This window comes from Crinia signifera, chromosome 6 (genome assembly GCF_055691185.1).
Source record: "Crinia signifera chromosome 6, ASM5569118v1, whole genome shotgun sequence".
In the NCBI taxonomy this organism is placed as follows: Eukaryota; Metazoa; Chordata; class Amphibia; order Anura; family Myobatrachidae; genus Crinia; species Crinia signifera.
The window spans coordinates 252909428-252927340 of record NC_139222.1 but is presented as its reverse complement, the minus strand read 5'-3'; the positions used below and the strand labels follow the sequence as shown (position 1 = coordinate 252927340).

At 46.2% G+C, this 17913-nt stretch overlaps 1 protein-coding gene across 3 annotated transcripts in view; it reads left to right on the top strand.

Moving 5' to 3' along the window:
• The window catches only part of IDE (insulin degrading enzyme), an 86987-nt gene that overhangs the window by 45450 nt on the left and 23624 nt on the right, over positions 1 to 17913 (top strand). For 2 of the 3 annotated variants that reach the window (XM_083149339.1, XM_083149337.1), the window contains exons 12-15: positions 8994 to 9096; positions 9936 to 10058; positions 10177 to 10259; positions 17069 to 17213. In XM_083149339.1, coding sequence (XP_083005465.1) covers positions 8994 to 9096; positions 9936 to 10058; positions 10177 to 10259; positions 17069 to 17213 — 454 coding nt within the window. Of the gene's footprint in view, positions 1 to 8993; positions 9097 to 9935; positions 10059 to 10176; positions 10260 to 17068; positions 17214 to 17578; positions 17724 to 17913 lie in introns of all 3 variants that reach the window. The other variant, XM_083149338.1, reaches the window with a different exon arrangement.

The following is a 17913-nucleotide window of genomic DNA, read 5'->3' as shown; positions in this document are numbered from 1 at the left end:
TCTTCCATCAGACCTGGAAAAGCGCAAAGCGTTAGAACAAGCAGTTCAACGTTTGCTTCAAGCAGGAGTCATCATACCCGTCCCCTGGGCCCAAAGGGGTTCGGGGTTTTACGCCAGCCTCTTCCTGGTCAGGAAACCAAACGGTTCCTACAGGCCCATACTCAACTTAAAGAAGCTGAACAAGTTTGTACATGTTCCAAAGTTCAGGATGGAGACTCTGCGCTCCATTGTCCTGACCCTTCAGCCAGGGGACTTCATGGCATCCTTGGACATACAGGATGCGTACTTACACATCCCCATCCGTCCGGAACATCAGCGGTTCCTGCGCTTTGCCATACTGGACCAACATTTCCAGTTCAGGGCACTACCATTTGGTCTATCCACTGCCCCCCGTGTGTTCACAAAGGTGATGGCAGTGATGGGCAGCAGTCTGCGCAGCCAGGGTATCCGGATACTCCCATATCTGGACGACCTGTTGATTCTCGCACCTTCTGCAGACCTTCTCCGGGACCACCTTACTGTGGTGATACAGCTCCTGGAACGACACGGCTGGATCATCAATTGGGACAAGTCCTCACTGATTCCGGCACAGTCGATGGTTCACCTGGGGGCCAGGTTGGACACCATCCATCAGAGGATCTACCTGCCGGAGGACCGTCGGCGGACTCTGCAGTCCCGAATTCGTTGGCTCCTCTATCCCCTCTATGCTTGCATGAAGGTACTGGGTTCAATGGTGTCGGCCTTCGACATGGCGGAATATGCCCAGTTCCACTCCCGCACACTTCAGAAGGAGATCCTCTCCAAGTGGTCAGGATCCTATCTTTCTCTCTGATCTCAGGTGATAACCTTATCGCCGGCAACCCGTCTCTCTCTCGTGGTGGCTCCTGGACCAGAACCTCACGATGGGACGGCCATTTTGGATCCACCAATGGACCCTTCTCACCACGGATGCCAGTCTCCGCGGTTGGGGAGCGGTCACTTGCCAGAGGTCATTCCAAGGCCTTTGGTCTACATCGGAGGCCAAGCTTCAAATCAATGTCCTCGAACTGAGGGCGGTCTTCCGAGCTCTTTGCCTGGCAGAACCCTGGCTGAGGGGTCTTCCGGTGCAGGTCCAGTCGGACAATGCGACCACGGTGGCTTATATCAACCACCAGGGTGGCACCCGCAGCCGAGCAGCAATGGTGGAAACATCCCGCATCTTTCAGTGGGCGGAGAAGAAGATTCCTGCTCTATCAGCGGTCTTTATCCCAGGAGTCCAGAATTGGGAAGCAGACTTCCTAAGCCGTCAAACACTGAATACCGGCGAATGGTCCCTCCATCAGGAGGTGTTCCAGATGCTGGTACGTCGGTGGGGCTTACCCGAAGTGGACCTGATGGCCTCTCAACACAACCACAAGGTTCCCCTTTACGGATCCAGGGCTCTCGACCCGGCCGCCCTGTCCGCTCCGTGGCCGTTCAGGCTGATGTACGCCTTCCCACCATTCTCCCTTCTATTGCGACTGATTCGCAAGCTGAAGGCAGAGGGGGACACATTGATCCTGGTGGCCCCGCATTGGCCCAGACGAGTCTGGTTCTCAGATCTTCAGGCTCTGTCGGTGGCCCCCTCGATTCGTCTGCCATTGCGCCCGGACCTTCTCTCTCAGGGTCAGAGGGCCTACTTTATTTGGTGTAGGACTCGCCACTTCAATCCTAAGTCTTACCGCCTGGCTCAGATTTTATCTTTCTTACAGAAGGGCCTGGAGACTGGATTGCGCTTATCTACCTTGAAGGTTCAAGTCTCGGCTTTGTCCATCTTGTTTCGCCGAAGATTAGCACTTTTGTGGGATGTCCGCACATTCCTACAGGGGGTTTTTGCGGCTCCTCACTGCCATGTTAGAGGATGACTTTGAAAAATAAAAGGAGCTTGTTGGTTGGCCATTTATCACTCTCCATTATATTATTCTCAAAGGCTTAGTACATCTTCCCCATAATTCATTAAATTAGCTTCCATTAAATATAGGCTAAGGACAAAAGGAGAGAGACCGCAGTTTGGGACATATGCTGATAAAAAATGCATAGAGAGAAGGAGAAGTTCTAGCCTCCAGCCTCCCCTGGCAATAGCTCCTGCAGCCGCTTTGGCTGAGTGCTCATGCAGTGTGTGTGCGTGTTCCGTGCCCCACCAGCTGGTGCATAAGACGTGTGAGGGGGAGATAAAGGCATCTCTGCATTTTGTGCCTTTGTCATTGATCTTATTTCCTTTTATATACAAATAAGGGATGCTGTACAGCTGTGGTGGGGGCCCGGCTGCTGTGTACGTGGATCTTTGATCCGCTGCTGCTACTTGATAAGCTTGGAATTTGTTCCTTTATTGAACATTCACATCTTTGCCAGCTGTTCCTTTCCCTTACTGTTCTGGTTATTTGCTGCTTTTCAAAAGTCGATTTTATATAAGCATGTAGTCATAATATCGCTTAGTGTGTATGCCCAATATGCGGTTGACCATGCTGCACTGCCAACCTGGTGTATGCTAATGAAGGATGGAACTGTGATCTTGCCATCCCTCGTTAGATTGTTCTGAAGTGTACCCAGGATCCAACAGATCAGGTTAATACACATCACGTAAGGTGTACCCAGCATTAGATTGATAAAATGTAACCAATATATGAAAGGAACAGTTTCTGTAGGGCTGCATACGGTGCTACACAAGGGGGTAGAAGCAGAATTCGTACAATCTGTTGCTGTTTGGATCAGCGCATGCGCGTTGGTAAGTAAGCATCAAATGATTTATTCACTGTGCAGGCGCTAGCAAATGGGTGTGTACTCCTACACGTCCGTTCACAGCCCTGCACAGGGGCTCACACGGAAGGGGGCGTTAACCTGTTTGCTAGGCTCCAAACACATGCAGCCTAGCAAGCAGGACTGAATTTGGCCCCAAGGTGACATTCAGATGTCTCTACATACAAATATCCTCAAATCGCTCCAAATAGTACAATTCGGTTCTCCACAGACCTTATGACCGAAGGTCCCCATACATCAGCAATCACAAATGGTTTTACCAATCCATCTGACTCGCTCATACACTACAGATCTTTTTCAGCTATCGGCAGATTTTTCTTCGCAATTTTGCACATTGTGTTTTTTCTTTCTGTTTGGCTGCGACTGATTGCAGGCAACGGCTTTTTCTCTAACTAGCTATCCATAATGAATTAGGCCCTTAGCACATTATTAGCCGATTAGGGGCGGTATTCAATCCAGGATTCTGACTGTCAGAACGTCCCAACAGTCGGAATCCCGGCCTGTTTTCGTTTTGCTCGACAGATACTTGACAGGCGGAATACAAGTCCTCCTGCTCGTACTTCACTTTTTGGTAAAAACAAAACGGACATCCTCCATTCTTCCGTCTGAGGAATTGGACGATCATTTATTGCAGGCTTGGCTTCACCCAGATAAGAAATTCCAAGCCTTGTAGGTTTTTGGCTACTTACCCTTTACCTGCTGAAGGTAGGAAAAAGGTTGAAATTCCTCCTGTGGTTGACCCCATCGGTCTCGCGTCTGTCAAAAAGGAGATTCCCGAGATCCTCCACTCTTCAGGACTCCTCAGACCGGAAAATTTAACTTACCCTTAAGTCCATATATACGGCTGCTGGGGTTTTACAGCGCCCTGATCAGGTAGGATGCTGGGTTAACAGGGCCACTATGTTATATCTGATTCATGGGGGTCTTGGCTGGCCAGATTGCACAGGATTTACAGGAAAATTCTGATGCTGAAACCCTTTCTCTGTTGGCGGAACACATACGTGAAGCCTCAGCATATTTGGTGGAGGCCTCCTCTGATATTTGTATCATAGCGGCCCATATTTCGGCACTGCTCTATATCTGCACGCAAGGCCTTGTGGCTCCGCCAGTGGCAGGCAGATGCAGAATCACAGCGGGATGTAGAAGCCCTTGCTTTCACAGAGGAGTTTCTCACTGATTCTTCACTTTCCAATCTGTATTAGCATGATTGTTATAGGTGTTTTTTGTTTAACCTCCTCTTTGGAAGTGTGTTTTTCTCTTCCAGCTCCCTCCGGGCACAATCTTTGACTGGGAGGGGGAAGTAGAAGTGGCCACACTTCTTTAACTTTAAAGTGCCCATGGTCCCTGTAGTCGCCCTTCTATTTCCCACTGTAACTCCAGTGTAAGTACGAAATCTCTGGGTTTTTTTTTTTCAAACACAGCTGATTGGCTGGTGCTTTATCTCCTTCCATTTTATTTCTACTTTATCTCTTCACCAGCCTTAATACATCTGCCCCAATATTATAATATTGACAATTCACATCAGTTGATGTTAGGGAATCATCCCTTCCCCCATGACTTGGGATCATCTGCACATATTGTATAATTGTGGTTTTCCTGGAAAATGTGCTTGTGTAATGTGCTATTACCACCACGTGAGAGTGGCAAACCTGGGAGCATAAACAGATGACAAACCTGCAGAATATCCACCTCTCTGTGTCTATCACAGTAGTCCCACCAACACAAATAGACCGGCTCGGTGTGTTTGTGCAGACAGCCAGAGATAGTGGGGATGTTCCTTATGGAACGCAGTTCTGTCCTGCTCCACCACTGACTGCTACTCCGTCAGCCGCTCACTTTATTATGGACTCAGTCCAAGTTTATTTCACTTTACATTACCCCGCATTTATTTAGTTTCTTTCCAGTGGCAGTTTTTTTATATTCTGCCACTTGTTCCCATCGCCTTTTAGAAGTTAGTAGAGAACGACTACTTTTTTCTTCTGTTCTAATTTTTTACCCCCATCAAACAGAAGGCATGCATGGAGATTAGCTTTGAATGTGTGCTCTTCCGGCACTGCACAACTTTCTGCCGATTTGTGTTTAGTAAGCAGTGAGCACCGGCTGGAAAGACAGCACTAAGTGCCCATATGCTGTATTATTTCCAGCCTGTACCATAAAATAGAGTTTTATGTGCAAGCCGAAGCTTGTTTACCATTGCAGAAAAGCAGCCCCAGAGACAGAAGACGCACGATTATCTGTGAAGTCATTTTGGATTGGGCGCTCCTTGCCATCTGTACTGGCACAGCCTGCATGCTGATGAGACGCACTGCAGATTGTCTCCTTGCGTGCTTTCTATTTCCCGTCTTCTCCGGCATCCTTAACTTCGCTGCTCTTTGCGGTTTGATGGACTGACATGTAGCATCTGAGCTTTGTGCTGATGAGGCATCAGTGTTTGCAGCACTTTCCTGACAGCGCAGAATCAGAGGACACATGTCGGGATGATAAATAAACTTGGTGTAGTCACTCTGTTTTGCTGCAGATGACACATTGATGTGATCAATATTAGGAGGAGCTAGGATTTTCAAAACGCTACAGCCTTGTACACCTGTCACTAGACCGGAGACCACATGAAGGCTTTATATTGTTTGTAAAAGTTCAAATGATTGTGCACACAAGTCAAGCGTGCAGCAGGTTACTTGTATATCTAGGTACAGGTTTATTTCGTACGTCAAGGACAGGACTAATGAATGTACTGTAAGTAATGGGACCTACACATGGGGCAATTTCAGGGCACTAGATTGCGTAGAAAATGCCACTACATTGCTCCATGTGCAGGGGCCATAGTGATGCGCGTCACCAATGCCCAGCGATTAATATCCAGCATGCTGGATACATTTTGTTACATTGCCAGTAAGGATGCCAATCCCGGGGCATTTTTTTTGGCATCCCTAAAGGAAAACCGCCCTTGTGCCCCTTATTTTAGTGGAGCCTCACTGTGGTTTAGCAGGGCAGGCGGCAGCAGAATATAGGCAGGCGGTGGCTGTGACACCGGATGGAGGTGATTGCTGTGTGCGGCTGGGATAGGTTGGGTGCCGCGAGCAGGGTTCCGGCACCGGAGGTGCAGTCACGGTAGTCACAGAGGCCGGAACCCGCTTGCCGCCCAATGAGGCCAGAACCCGCTCGTTGCTCGAACTCTCCCGGCCACACGTCAGGTCGGGAACAGCCAGGCAGCATCTGAGCGGGTTCCTTAGATTCTGCCCGGCAATAGACTGCACAATCCCGAAATCGCGGGATTGGAATCCTGGACATTTTGAGGCCAAATCCATGAATCCCGGGATTTGCCACTCTAATTGCCAGTCAGGGCCAATGTTCTCACCGGAGAACAGTGGCCTTGACAGATCGCTCAGCACACATTGCTGTGCAGCGCTGTGTGCTGAGCGATCTACATGGCTCAGATCGCTCAGCAAAAGCTCCCCGTGTGTAGGCCACAGGATGAAATCATTCCCCTGTCTCTATGTAGTGCATTTTTATTGTATTTTTGATCTTGAGAACATCTCTCGATAACAGAGGATTGATCCTGCCAGGCACATATTCCGGTGACTCCATACTGTCACGGTGATAGCCAGCTGGCATCATGGAATAAAGAAATTAATTGGCTAAAAGACAATGTCTAGGTCAGGGGTAGCCAACTCCAGTCCTCGAGAGCTACCAACAGTGCACGTTTTCCATGTCTCCTTACAGAATATCAAGTGAAGTATTTAGCTCCACCTGTGAATCTATTAAAATGTGTCAGTGAGTAATGAGTGCACCTGTGTACCTGCGAGGTGAGCCTGCAAACGTGAACTGTTGGTAACTCTCGAGGACTGGAGTTGGCTACTCCTGGTCTAGGTCAACCACTAATGGTCGACAGTGACTAAGTCGACACCTTGAAATGGTCAACATACTAAAGGTTGACATTAACAAAATGTTGACACAAGTTTATGGTGGACATAGACATCGTTGGGCCGCACAAGTCCACAAAACGGCACAATGTAAAGGTCGACCAGGTCTAAAGGTCTCCACAAACATGATATGTCATTTTGGGGTGCCGAAAGAATGCCCGACAGTCATGATCCAGTTGGTCAGTATACCAACATCAGAATCCCGACTGTCAGGCAGTTGAACAGTCGGGATTCTGATCTCAACTGCCAGGGGCTTTTCTCCCTCATGGGGGTCCCCCATAGAGGGAGAGTAGAACCTGTGGCGAACCACTGCCCGCAGCTTAGTAAGCGCAGGGAGACCCCTAGGGTCATTTTATATGTTTCAACAGATCTGAGCCAAATGAGTGGAAACCAGCAGGCTCTCTTCTCTCACTACGCTTCCAGCACGGTGGCACGGTTACTGATATGCTTGGTACATATTACTATTCCTGATTTGTGGTCAACCTTGATTTTAAATGATAATGGTCAACACAAAGTTTTTCCAAACTTTTTTGAACTTTGTCTTTGTTTGTGCTGACCTATGGACTGTATATCTTTTTACTGTAGATCAGTCAGATACCTTCAGAAGAGAGGGAGCTGTTCTAGTAGAAAAGGAGGGAGCATTTCTATATGTATTGCATATGGTTTTGGGGTACGGGAGGTATTTATCAAAGACGTCAGGATCTAGATAAAGTACCAACCAATCAAGTAGGCTGTGTTTGAAAAAATGACAGGAGCTGATTAGTTAGTCTCCCTCTCCTATCCCTCTCTATCCCCCACCTCTCTCTCGCTCTCCGATCTTTGATAAATCTGCCCCATTGTTTTCATCAAGCACATCTAGGTGTGATGTTTAGGTGGACATGTAGTGTTCGTGTATACATGAATGTCATTCTGTATCCCCTCCAGCCACCGTGGATGTGAGCATTGCGCTTTAGGTGAAGAATGACAATGTGGAGGCTAGCCATTTCTTTTTTTTTTCCATTTTAGTTTTTATTACTTTCCGCGAGTTCTGACATTTTGCGTTAATGACTATTTTGCTATAAAAATGCCCGTGTGAATTGTGAAGTTTGTTAAAATTAATGGCGTGACCTTTCTAGATCGTAATACCGCGTTAGGCTTCTCATTATCAGCAGCCGGCTTTATGGCTCGCTCATATTCCAGTTTTATGTGTAACGGCTTTGAGGGAGGAAAGAGAGCAACATTGGGGAGGGGGAGGGATGAGCAATAAATACAGGAGATGATTTTTAATGACCTTGTGTATTACTTTTTTTTTTAGTGTAAATATATTTTCAGAAATATCCTGCAGTTGTAGTGTTTTATGTTTAGAACCCAAATACCCGTGACAATCCGGGCTCTTTGTCTATCTGGTCAGCTTCTACTGTTACAATTGTGTTGGGGTTTGCTTACCATCTGTGCCCGCTGTTACTGAACTCGTATAGATGCGGATCAACAATCACGCGGTCGACCATTCTTGTTCGACTGCATCTAGTTAGATGCCTAAAGATACTCGACCGCAACGAAAGTTAGACACAAGCTTGATGCAAGTTTTTCACGGTTTTCACGTTTTTTTTATGGTGTCTGTCGACATAGGTCAACATGGGCACCAAATAAGTGCAGCTTGTCCCCTCACATGGCTCGCTACACTCTCCATGCTTTAGGCACACTATTATAATCTAAAGGTGGCCATACACACGCAGATTTATCTTCAGATCTGGCTGGTTGGAACAAAAACATGATTATGGATGAGCGCAAATGACAGTTGACCATTTGTTTGGATATGCTGGAAAACTGCCAAAGTGTCACTCATCCATAACTATGTTTTTGTTCCAGCCAGCCAGATCTGAAGATAAATCTTACTAGTGTATGGGCACCTTAACTCCATGCCAACTTGGATGGTAATGTATGAATCAAGTCGGTCCAAAGCAAAAAAAAAAAAAAAAAAAACTTGCATTAACTTTGTTTCCGTTGATTTTACCGTTTGCGTCTAAACTTTGGTTACTGTCAATCTAGACGCTGTTGACTCTTTAGGCATCTTAACTATACACATTTTGACCAATAGTGGTCAACCATGTGATTGTGGATCTAGACGACGTTGACCAGATACAGTAGATGCTGGGTAATATACTCTGCCACCACCCTGGTGCTTCATCAGTACATGGAGTGGACTTCTGGGCTGTGAGTGCAATGTACTAAGGAAAAGTCTAGTTTATGTGAAGCGTACAATCGCTAATGCTTTTTGGATCTTAAATTAATTTTCGGTGTAATCGATGTTTCTGTCAGGGTGGCTATCGTTTCCAAGTCTTTTGAGGGAGAAACAGACCAGAAAGAAGAGTGGTACGGAACTCTGTACAAGGAAGAGGACATCCCAGCTGATGTTATTGCGGTCAGTAGAGGACACCAATGTCAGTCAGCACCATGGACTGATCACCGGGATAAGTAGGGGAGCTGCAGTGGAATGTAGGGGGTGGGTCTTCTAATTAAAGTCCTGTAGAGCAGATGGGCAGGGAGTTGGTCCAGATAGAAAGCATGTCTGTTGTCATCTTATGAAATATCCACACATAGTAGGCAAAATTGCACAAATATTGCTTTTACGCTCTTGTCACTTGAACCTCGTTAGAGTGGTTGAAAGATGATCACAGCTATGGATTGACCTGTGGTCATCTCCCAGCTGGCTTGCTCAAATAGTAATTCAGAGTTTTGATTTGATCATTTTTATACATCAAACATGCACATACACTATGCAGGTCATATTGGCCAATAGGTAAGAGATTGCTGCAGGTTTCACCAATATTTGTCTTCTGTTGCCTCTTGTATTCTGTATCATCAGATACTCTGCAGTGATGAGTGACCATACAACAGACAGCAGGGAAGGCATATCAAGCACAGGTTCTCAAACTCGGTCCCCAGGACCCCACACAGTGCATGTTTTGCAGGTCTCCTCACAGAATCACAAGTGAGATAATTAGCTCCACGTGTGGATCTTTTAAAATGTGTCAATGAAGAATGAGTGCACCTGCGCACCTGCTGGGTGACCTGGAAAACGCGAACTGTGTGGGGTGGACCGAGTTTGAGAACCCCTGCTATTAGGAATATGACACTTACTGACATTGAATATAAATGTCCAGAAATATTATGAATGCAATAACAATCATTATTTACATTTAAAAAAAAATATTATTATTGTCCCCCGTCCTATTTCTGTTATCATTTTATTTTATATAGAAATGGCAAAATGCAGATTTAAATGGGAAATTCCGTCTCCCAATGAAAAACGAATTTATCCCCACGAATTTTGAGATTGTTCCTTTGGAAAAGGATGCAACACCCTATCCTGCTCTAATAAAGGTAAGAAATTACAGATTGCATTACACAGATCATTTTCAGCCAGTGAAGCTCTTGTAAGCATCAATGTCCTGCATTCTGTCACCCACTGTAATGCATTGTTCATTATCTTGTTTCATAGGACACGGCAATGAGCAAACTATGGTTTAAGCAAGATGATAAATTCTTCCTGCCCAAAGCCTGTCTCAACTTTGAGTTCTTCAGGTTAGTGCGCAGCCACTGCGGGTTCTGTCCTATTAATGCCCACATAATTGTTAGCGAATCTCCCAGCGCACATCATAATCTCTCGTTAATGTTTATGCAGGAACGAACTATAAACAATGAAATTGTTGTGCTGACACGAAACCCTTTTATCTTCATTATTTTTTACTTTTATTTATTTTTTCATTGCCTGAGCCATACTATAAAACTGTCCTTTGTCTAGCCATGATGCCGTGTTGTATTTATTGCTAATGGTAAATTTCTCCATGTAGCAAAATCCTGGTAGTTATTGCTGCAATTGCTCAATTTGTGTGATCGGATGGGTCACAGTTTATTGTATTATCGCAGGGAAAAATAGCTTGAAACGTCAAATATGAATTGAATTGTTTATCATAAGCCGATTTATAAGGATGGTGTTTTTTGCTATTTATTTAATATGTTTGCAGTTTTTCCGATGTCTCATGTGTGACATAATCCTTTATCAGTCTTTTTTTTTTTTTTTTTTATTGAGTCGTTTTTATTGATTTCCGTGTTCTACGCTCGCCTCAAAATTAGTCAAAAAAAGTCACTTAACTCCAAGCCAACATGGATAGTTCATACCCGCACTATCCATGTTGGCATGGAGTTGATTTTAAATAGCGTAGCGAGCCACCGAGCCCGCAGCCTGGGCGAGCGAAGCGAGCCCTGCAAGGGGACTCAGACGCACGGCGCCATACTGGCGCCATGAAACTACACAAGTACCAACGTGTCAAACATAAAACTAAACCCAAAACAAATCTACCTCAAAACCCCCCCACCCTGTATAACCTACCCCCAACTTAGGCATACCTGGAGCCCCTGGAACAACTAACCCTATCCCACTAACTACACTAAGATTCTAATTACCCTCACCTTCCCAGTAAACTTTAGGATGCAGTAAATTAGTGGTTTCTAGCTAAAACTAATCCAAAACCGCCCCAACCATCGGATATTAACATCAGTGTTTTAGCTAGCCTTACCAAAAAAATCTGATTTACCTCTCCTACCCCCCCCCCCCACACACACACACACACACACACACACACACACACACACACACACACACACCCTCCCACCCAAATATAGGATATCAGCCACATGGACAGCCTGGGGCAATGGACAGTATAGTAACATAATATAATGAGCAGTTTATTGCAGAAGAGTAATTTAAACAAGTCAGTTATACCTCCACCCTGCGTCCCAAAGAGGAGAAATTTAAGAAAAAACTGCACCAAACTATCTAAATCCTGCCATCCCACCCACCCAATTGAAGGATAACAGTATGGACTGATAGGGGCAACCAAAAGGATACTAGTACACGTGAGTGGACAAGAGCAATATACAATTAGCTCAATCCAGCTCTCCCACAAAAACAAACAAACATATACGTTAGCAACCATTGCAGATATAGTATTACAATAACTGACAGGATATAGTGAGTGGAGTGTATCTATGAACATAAAAAAAAACATTAGTCCGGCCAAGGTTCCATATCCCGAGAGTATAGAAGCAGGGTGGCGAGCCTCCTCCATAGCAGTCCAGAATGTGTGTAAGGACAACCAGCAGCCATATACAGCAAGAGTCGGAACCTCAAAACAGCTGAGACCCACATAGATGGAGTCAATTTGGGAGCTATGACAGTGCATATGGCAGTAGGATCTGTAGTAAAGTCAGGATCATAATAAAGATGCATAACGTACTTCGCTCCCACTGCATACACCCCAGGGCTATAAAAGGGGAAACATGTATCCAGCTGCTGAGTTTCAGGAGATAAAGAAGTTGCCATAGCAGAGCAGAGAGGGGTAGTAGTTGCAATTCCCACCACGCACCTAGTGGATATAGGAACAGGAGCAGACCTCGTAGGCGAAAAAAGAGTTTCTAGTTCAGGAAAATACCCATTCTGTATTCTGGATTGGTCTAATGGTAGCACATTTGTAAGATCCAAATCGCTTTTAGAAGCCGGTATTACGGTATCCAATTTAATGAGGAGTCTCTCTGTGGAGGCAGTAATAGCTTGAATTATTTGCTGTATGGAGCAAGCCATTAGCATTGTAGTCAGCCACTAATGTAGACTATGTAGCCCTATGTAAAAGGGAGCAGCACAGACAGGTGGCTGCAGGTAATCCACTAGAAAAGAGCAATGGGGGCTGCAGGAGACGAAGTAACATGCAGCAAATATTCAGGAAGAGGCACCAAAGTGTTATCACGGGGTGGAAAACTGGCCCCCAGCTCCCACAGACAGCGGGGACCAGGGTCAGCAGCAAGCAGCTGGGCAGAGCCGTGGAGCAGGGGAAATGTCCGCAGGGGAGAGGATCCAAGCCTCACAGAGCAGCAGCACTGGACTCAGAGCGCACTATCTCCAGGATAGAAAGATATAGGCAGACCAGCACCTCTATTCCCAGGGAGGCCACCCAACCAGCAGGATATGACCAGGGGGCACAACAGAACAGTCCCCACAAAAAAATCGCTCACAGCCGAGGCGTCTAGGCACTCACTAGTATTAGCAGGAGCCAGCCAGAGGTCTCATCACAATTGGAGACGACGGAGGTTGCAGCCGGACAGCTGCCGAAGAAATGCGCCACAGGGTACCCGGACACGATCCGCCGAAGCGCTCACTCAGTGTCCCAGCAGCAGGCCGTCAGCTGCTGAGGCAGGGCAGGAGATATACTGTAGCGGGTACAGCTGGAGAAGTGCGCCACCAAGCAGCACACTCCAAGATGGCGCCCGGGCAGCAGGCCGTCGGAGCTGGAGCGGGCCAGGAGTCCCCCCACCGACACAGCAGTTCTCCCTCGCGACACCGAATCGCGCACTGACTGCACGAGGAGATATGGGGTGAGTAATGTTAGGGCAGGGGGTGCTTGAGCCCCTGAAAACAGGATAGATAGTCCATATTTTTGCTGAGCTCACTCACCCCACCACTCACGCGTCCGACCAAGCCACGCCCCCACCCTTTATCAGTCTTAACTTTGCTAACACTGACTATGGCACTAGTGGTGTTATGGTCCCTTTAAAAATGTGGGTACTCTTTACCTAGAAGGGTGCCCACGATTTTGATCTTGGGCATCGTAAGGTAAAAAAATCACGTCGGTCGCATCGCATGCGACCAATAAATCGCATGCGATGCGACCGACGCGATTACTGCGATTTCCCATAGGGAACAATGTTAAATGGCCCACAGAGGGCAAATAGGCACCCTGAAGTGTGAAATGGCCCCCCCCCAATTGTTAAAGCCACCCCTTGATCAACGTCAACCCGAAGCGTGGCGAGCGCAGCGGTACGCATCCTACGACCTTTTCATACCCCCACTATCCACGTCGGCTGGAGTTGAGAATAGAAATTGTGGCGAGCGCAGCGAGCCACCGAGCCCGAAGCGTGGCGAGGAGACGCGGTCACCTTCACAGGTATACGCGTCCCCTTGCGGGCTTCACAGGTGTCCGCGGGGCTCGCTTCGGGCGCCACTTTCTATTCTCAACTCCACGCCGACGTGGATAGTGGGGGTATGAAAAGGTTGTAGGACGCGTAACGCCGCCCCTCGTGGGCTCGCTGCGCTCGCCACGCTTCGGGTTGACGTTGATCGTGGGGTGGCATTAACAATTGGGGGGGGGGGGGGCATTTCACACTTCAGGGTGGCTATTTGGCCTCTGTGGGCCTTTTAACATTGTTCCCTATGGAAAATCGGGTCAATTGGGACATTTAACATTGTTCCCTATGGGTAATCTCGTCGGTCGCATCGCATGCGATTTTTTTGGTACATGCGATGCCCACGATAGCCGCCCTTCTAGGTAAAGAGTACCAAAATGTGTAACATGGCAAAGGTAATTATGTTGCTGCACCAGTGCCCATATGTAATGGCCTGTAAGTTAGCGGAACCTGTGCCGTTCCGGTGATACAGGAAGTAGATTCAAACGGACAATCACTTCAAAGGCAATACAAGGATCTTGGTGCCTTTTGAAATGATGGCAGTTTTATATTTACAGGATAAAAAGCCCAAATCCTGTGACTCGTATTGAGCATTTAATCATGGCTATAATCTTTTTATTGTGTGGTGTGGTCCCCCTTCCCTTTTCTTCTTTTGGTGGTGATCAGCCCAAATGTATTTTAATACAATATGGGGAGTGCCGCCATTTGGGGTTGGTATGAAATCTGTGATTTAGCCCATAGATATCAATGCATTTCTCCCTGGAAGAGTCATCAGCACTAGTCATTTTAAAATTTAAAGGACCGGAGTGTGTACGGGTGCACACCGATCCGATAATCACTTTGTCCGATCCGAACGTTTATCCAAATCGCAACTTTATCTCCTAGTTTGCACCCTGCCTAATACTTGTAGCTTCTCTCCCCAGAAACTTTCCCCCCAGAAACTTGTTCTATTTATTTTAAGCATCCTGCAGGGTCGTAATAAAACGTTTACCACAAAGTTTGCAGACCTATATGTTCACAAACGTTGTGTTTTTGTACCTGCAAACAGGGCGTGTATTGGGTATTTTTAGGGGGGCCTTAGAGGGTCCCGAAAGAAAACCCAGATAATTGCCGACATTGGTCTTCCTGCTGAGCAAATTGTATAGCTGCGGGGATCAATTAACAAGCAGTAAATTGCAGCAGGCATTTGAATTCCCCCATAATATGTATATATGGTGTTTACTTGGTGATTTTTAGCACTGCCATCTCTGCTGGCTTTCTTGTATAGTGCAGTGGTGCCCGTATTGCATGTACAGGCTGCAGTCATTGCAGTGTCCTCACAGACAGCCTACACATTATCTTCCTCTAGGCAGCATAGCTGTTATTTGACTGTTTTCATTTATAAGTAAACCAATATTTGATCCAGCCAATAAGAGTTTCCGACTAACCGGAATAGTAGGATCACAGAATACGAGGGGGCCGCAGTGCCCCTAAGAGCCTTCTCATTGAGTATTATAGGGAATCTACCAACTGCAACCTAGTCCCATACCACTCCATATTTTTAATTGGTCTCTAATCCTGATTTGGAAGTCTCTGGGAGGGTAGCTGCACAAGTATCAAAAAAAAAAATTGGTCTTTTTTTTTTTTTTTTGCAATACAATCACTCCATGTGAAAAATAGTATGCATCCTGTCAGAACTGGGACACTGTTGTCTGGTATTTGAGAAGTGATTTGGATCGTGGGATACTGCTGAAACGATGCTATACTTTACACTAGGGTAGAGCTGACTTATAGGAAGCACAAAGCTGGTGACGGGGTATGCAATCCCAGATCACGACTGTCTGTCCCTCCCGATAGCCGTGATCCTGGCCCATTTGCGGTTTGCCCAACAGCAAATTGGCAGGCGGGATTCAATGCGGCGGAAGATTACATATCCCCCTTAAGGAGCCCATACACGCTCCGTTTTCTGCGGCTCCGTTTTGTACTATGCGATGCGCGCTCCCGCGCATCACATAGTACGGTACAAAAAGTACGTGCCGCACATACTTTTTGTACTAGGAAAACATCGTATCGTACCGGATCGCAGTGCATGCACTAGGGATGCGATCCGATACGATGTGTGCTGTTTCAGCACAGAACGGATCCGTTAAACGGACCGTGTATGGGGGGCTTTAGACTCTGAGTAGATGGGCTGCTGGGCAGGTGCACATTACCATTGTAGTACTCACTGCAGATCTTGTACTACAACCCTCAAAAGAATAAGAGTGGTTTATAAGGAAAGAGGTCCAGATTGGAACAAACTTAAAGCTGCCGATGGCTCCAGAAATTTGGGAGAGACCACTCTCCGCATCCTGCTAGCTTCCCACTGAAGCGGGCAGAATTGTATGTTAAACTGGGTATACACCTATACATTTATCTATCCAAACAATAAATAATTTGCTCCTAAACTCTGGATAATGGACAGGAAATATTATCATTGGGACAAATCTGTTAGATCAAATGGATTTAACCAACTTGTCTGAACGACCATTGTCTGTTTTCCAGTGTTTGGGATTGTTATTGTCTCCAATACATTGCCAGATTACCACACAGATTGGGTAGATTAATCTTTAGAGGTGTACCCAGTTTAACTCACCTGCAATGGCGGGAGCTGCAGGGAAAGAGGTGGGGCTAAATGACCAGATTGTCATATTGCTCCGCCCTCTGGGCGCTTCCCTATGTTGCAGGCAGGGCCTAACAATGAGACCATTTAGCACCACTCCCCGAAGTGACCTGCAGTGTCTTCTCTCCGGGATTCTCCTGGAGAGGAGACTTACAAAGTTGGAACATGCCGTAGCTTGCCCTCATCTCTCAGTAGTAAATCTTGTCTAGAATTATCTCTTGGTCTGGGATGTACGTTGAAGTATGGCACCAGCGGGTGTCACCTCCGTTGTCCGAGAACAGGCAGTATCCATACAAGGTAGTGGCCATCCAATCATTGTCCAGGAATCTGATTGGCTACTATAACACTGACTGCAGTCTGGCTGAATTGTGTAGTTCAGCAATAACCATAACTACTCCTATCAAATGACCTGTCTACTAAATACCTACTGCATATAACCAGAGTATACATGTTACTGTCCTGCTTTTTACAGCTGGTCGTATTTTACTTGAGCTATCAAGTTATGTCTTGTCCTTGTATTTATGTCGGCATTTATTTTGTATTACCTTGTTCTATGTTTGCCCGGATGTCCGGCGCCCTGAGGCTGTACGGCGCACTTACAGATAAGCCAGCACAACCATAGTTCCGTACTTTCTGTGGAGCCAGAGGTCGCCCTCTTCTGGTGTAAGAAAGGATAAACTGTTGGAACAAGAAAACAATTCAGCGAGACTTTAATTTCAATATTCTCTTTCAGCCCATTTGCTTATGTGGATCCTTTGCATTGTAACATGGCCTATTTGTACCTTGAACTGCTTAAAGATTCTCTCAACGAGTATGCATATGCAGCAGAACTAGCCGACCTGAACTATGACCTCCAAAATACCATCTATGGGATGTATGTAAGTAGATACAAGACCATGTACTCCCTCTGAAAGCTGCTTCCTGTTTGGCAACGGGGGGGCCTTTGATTTCCCCCCATCTCTATACTGGTTCATCATTCTAGTATTTGCCAGGCCGCTCAGTGCTCCGCTGAATTTGGATCACATCTGATATATATGGGGAAATTTGGAAAACCCAATTGTGTCCGACCTCATTCAGACTAACCCCGTCACAAGACCATGTGATTGTGAAGCTGCATATTCATACTCTTTTTGTCACGGTCCTCCATCCATGTTCATGTCACTGCTTTGTGGTATAGAGTTTTAGTTTTATCTTTTTTTCTTTTCTATATCATTTTATTATTATTTTTTTTTGTCCTTGTTAGTCGCTACCTTTATGCTGACCCCCTCCATTGCAACATGACTTACCTATTTCTAAGGTTACTGAAGGATGATTTAAAAGAGTATACATATGCAGCGCGCCTCGCAGGTGTCACCTATGGCATTGCATCAGCAATGAATGCAATTCTTGTAAGTAGACCTTGAAAGGAAGCGGAGACTTCCTGTTGTGGCATGAGAAGGCGTATGGAACCGAGTGGGGTGCTTATTGGGCTTTTCTCTGCACACGTACCCAGCTGGGCAACCAGGCTTTTTGTTTTTTTGTTATTGTTTTCCTCGTTTGCTTATTTTGTACTTGTGTATTTGACACATATGGCGCATT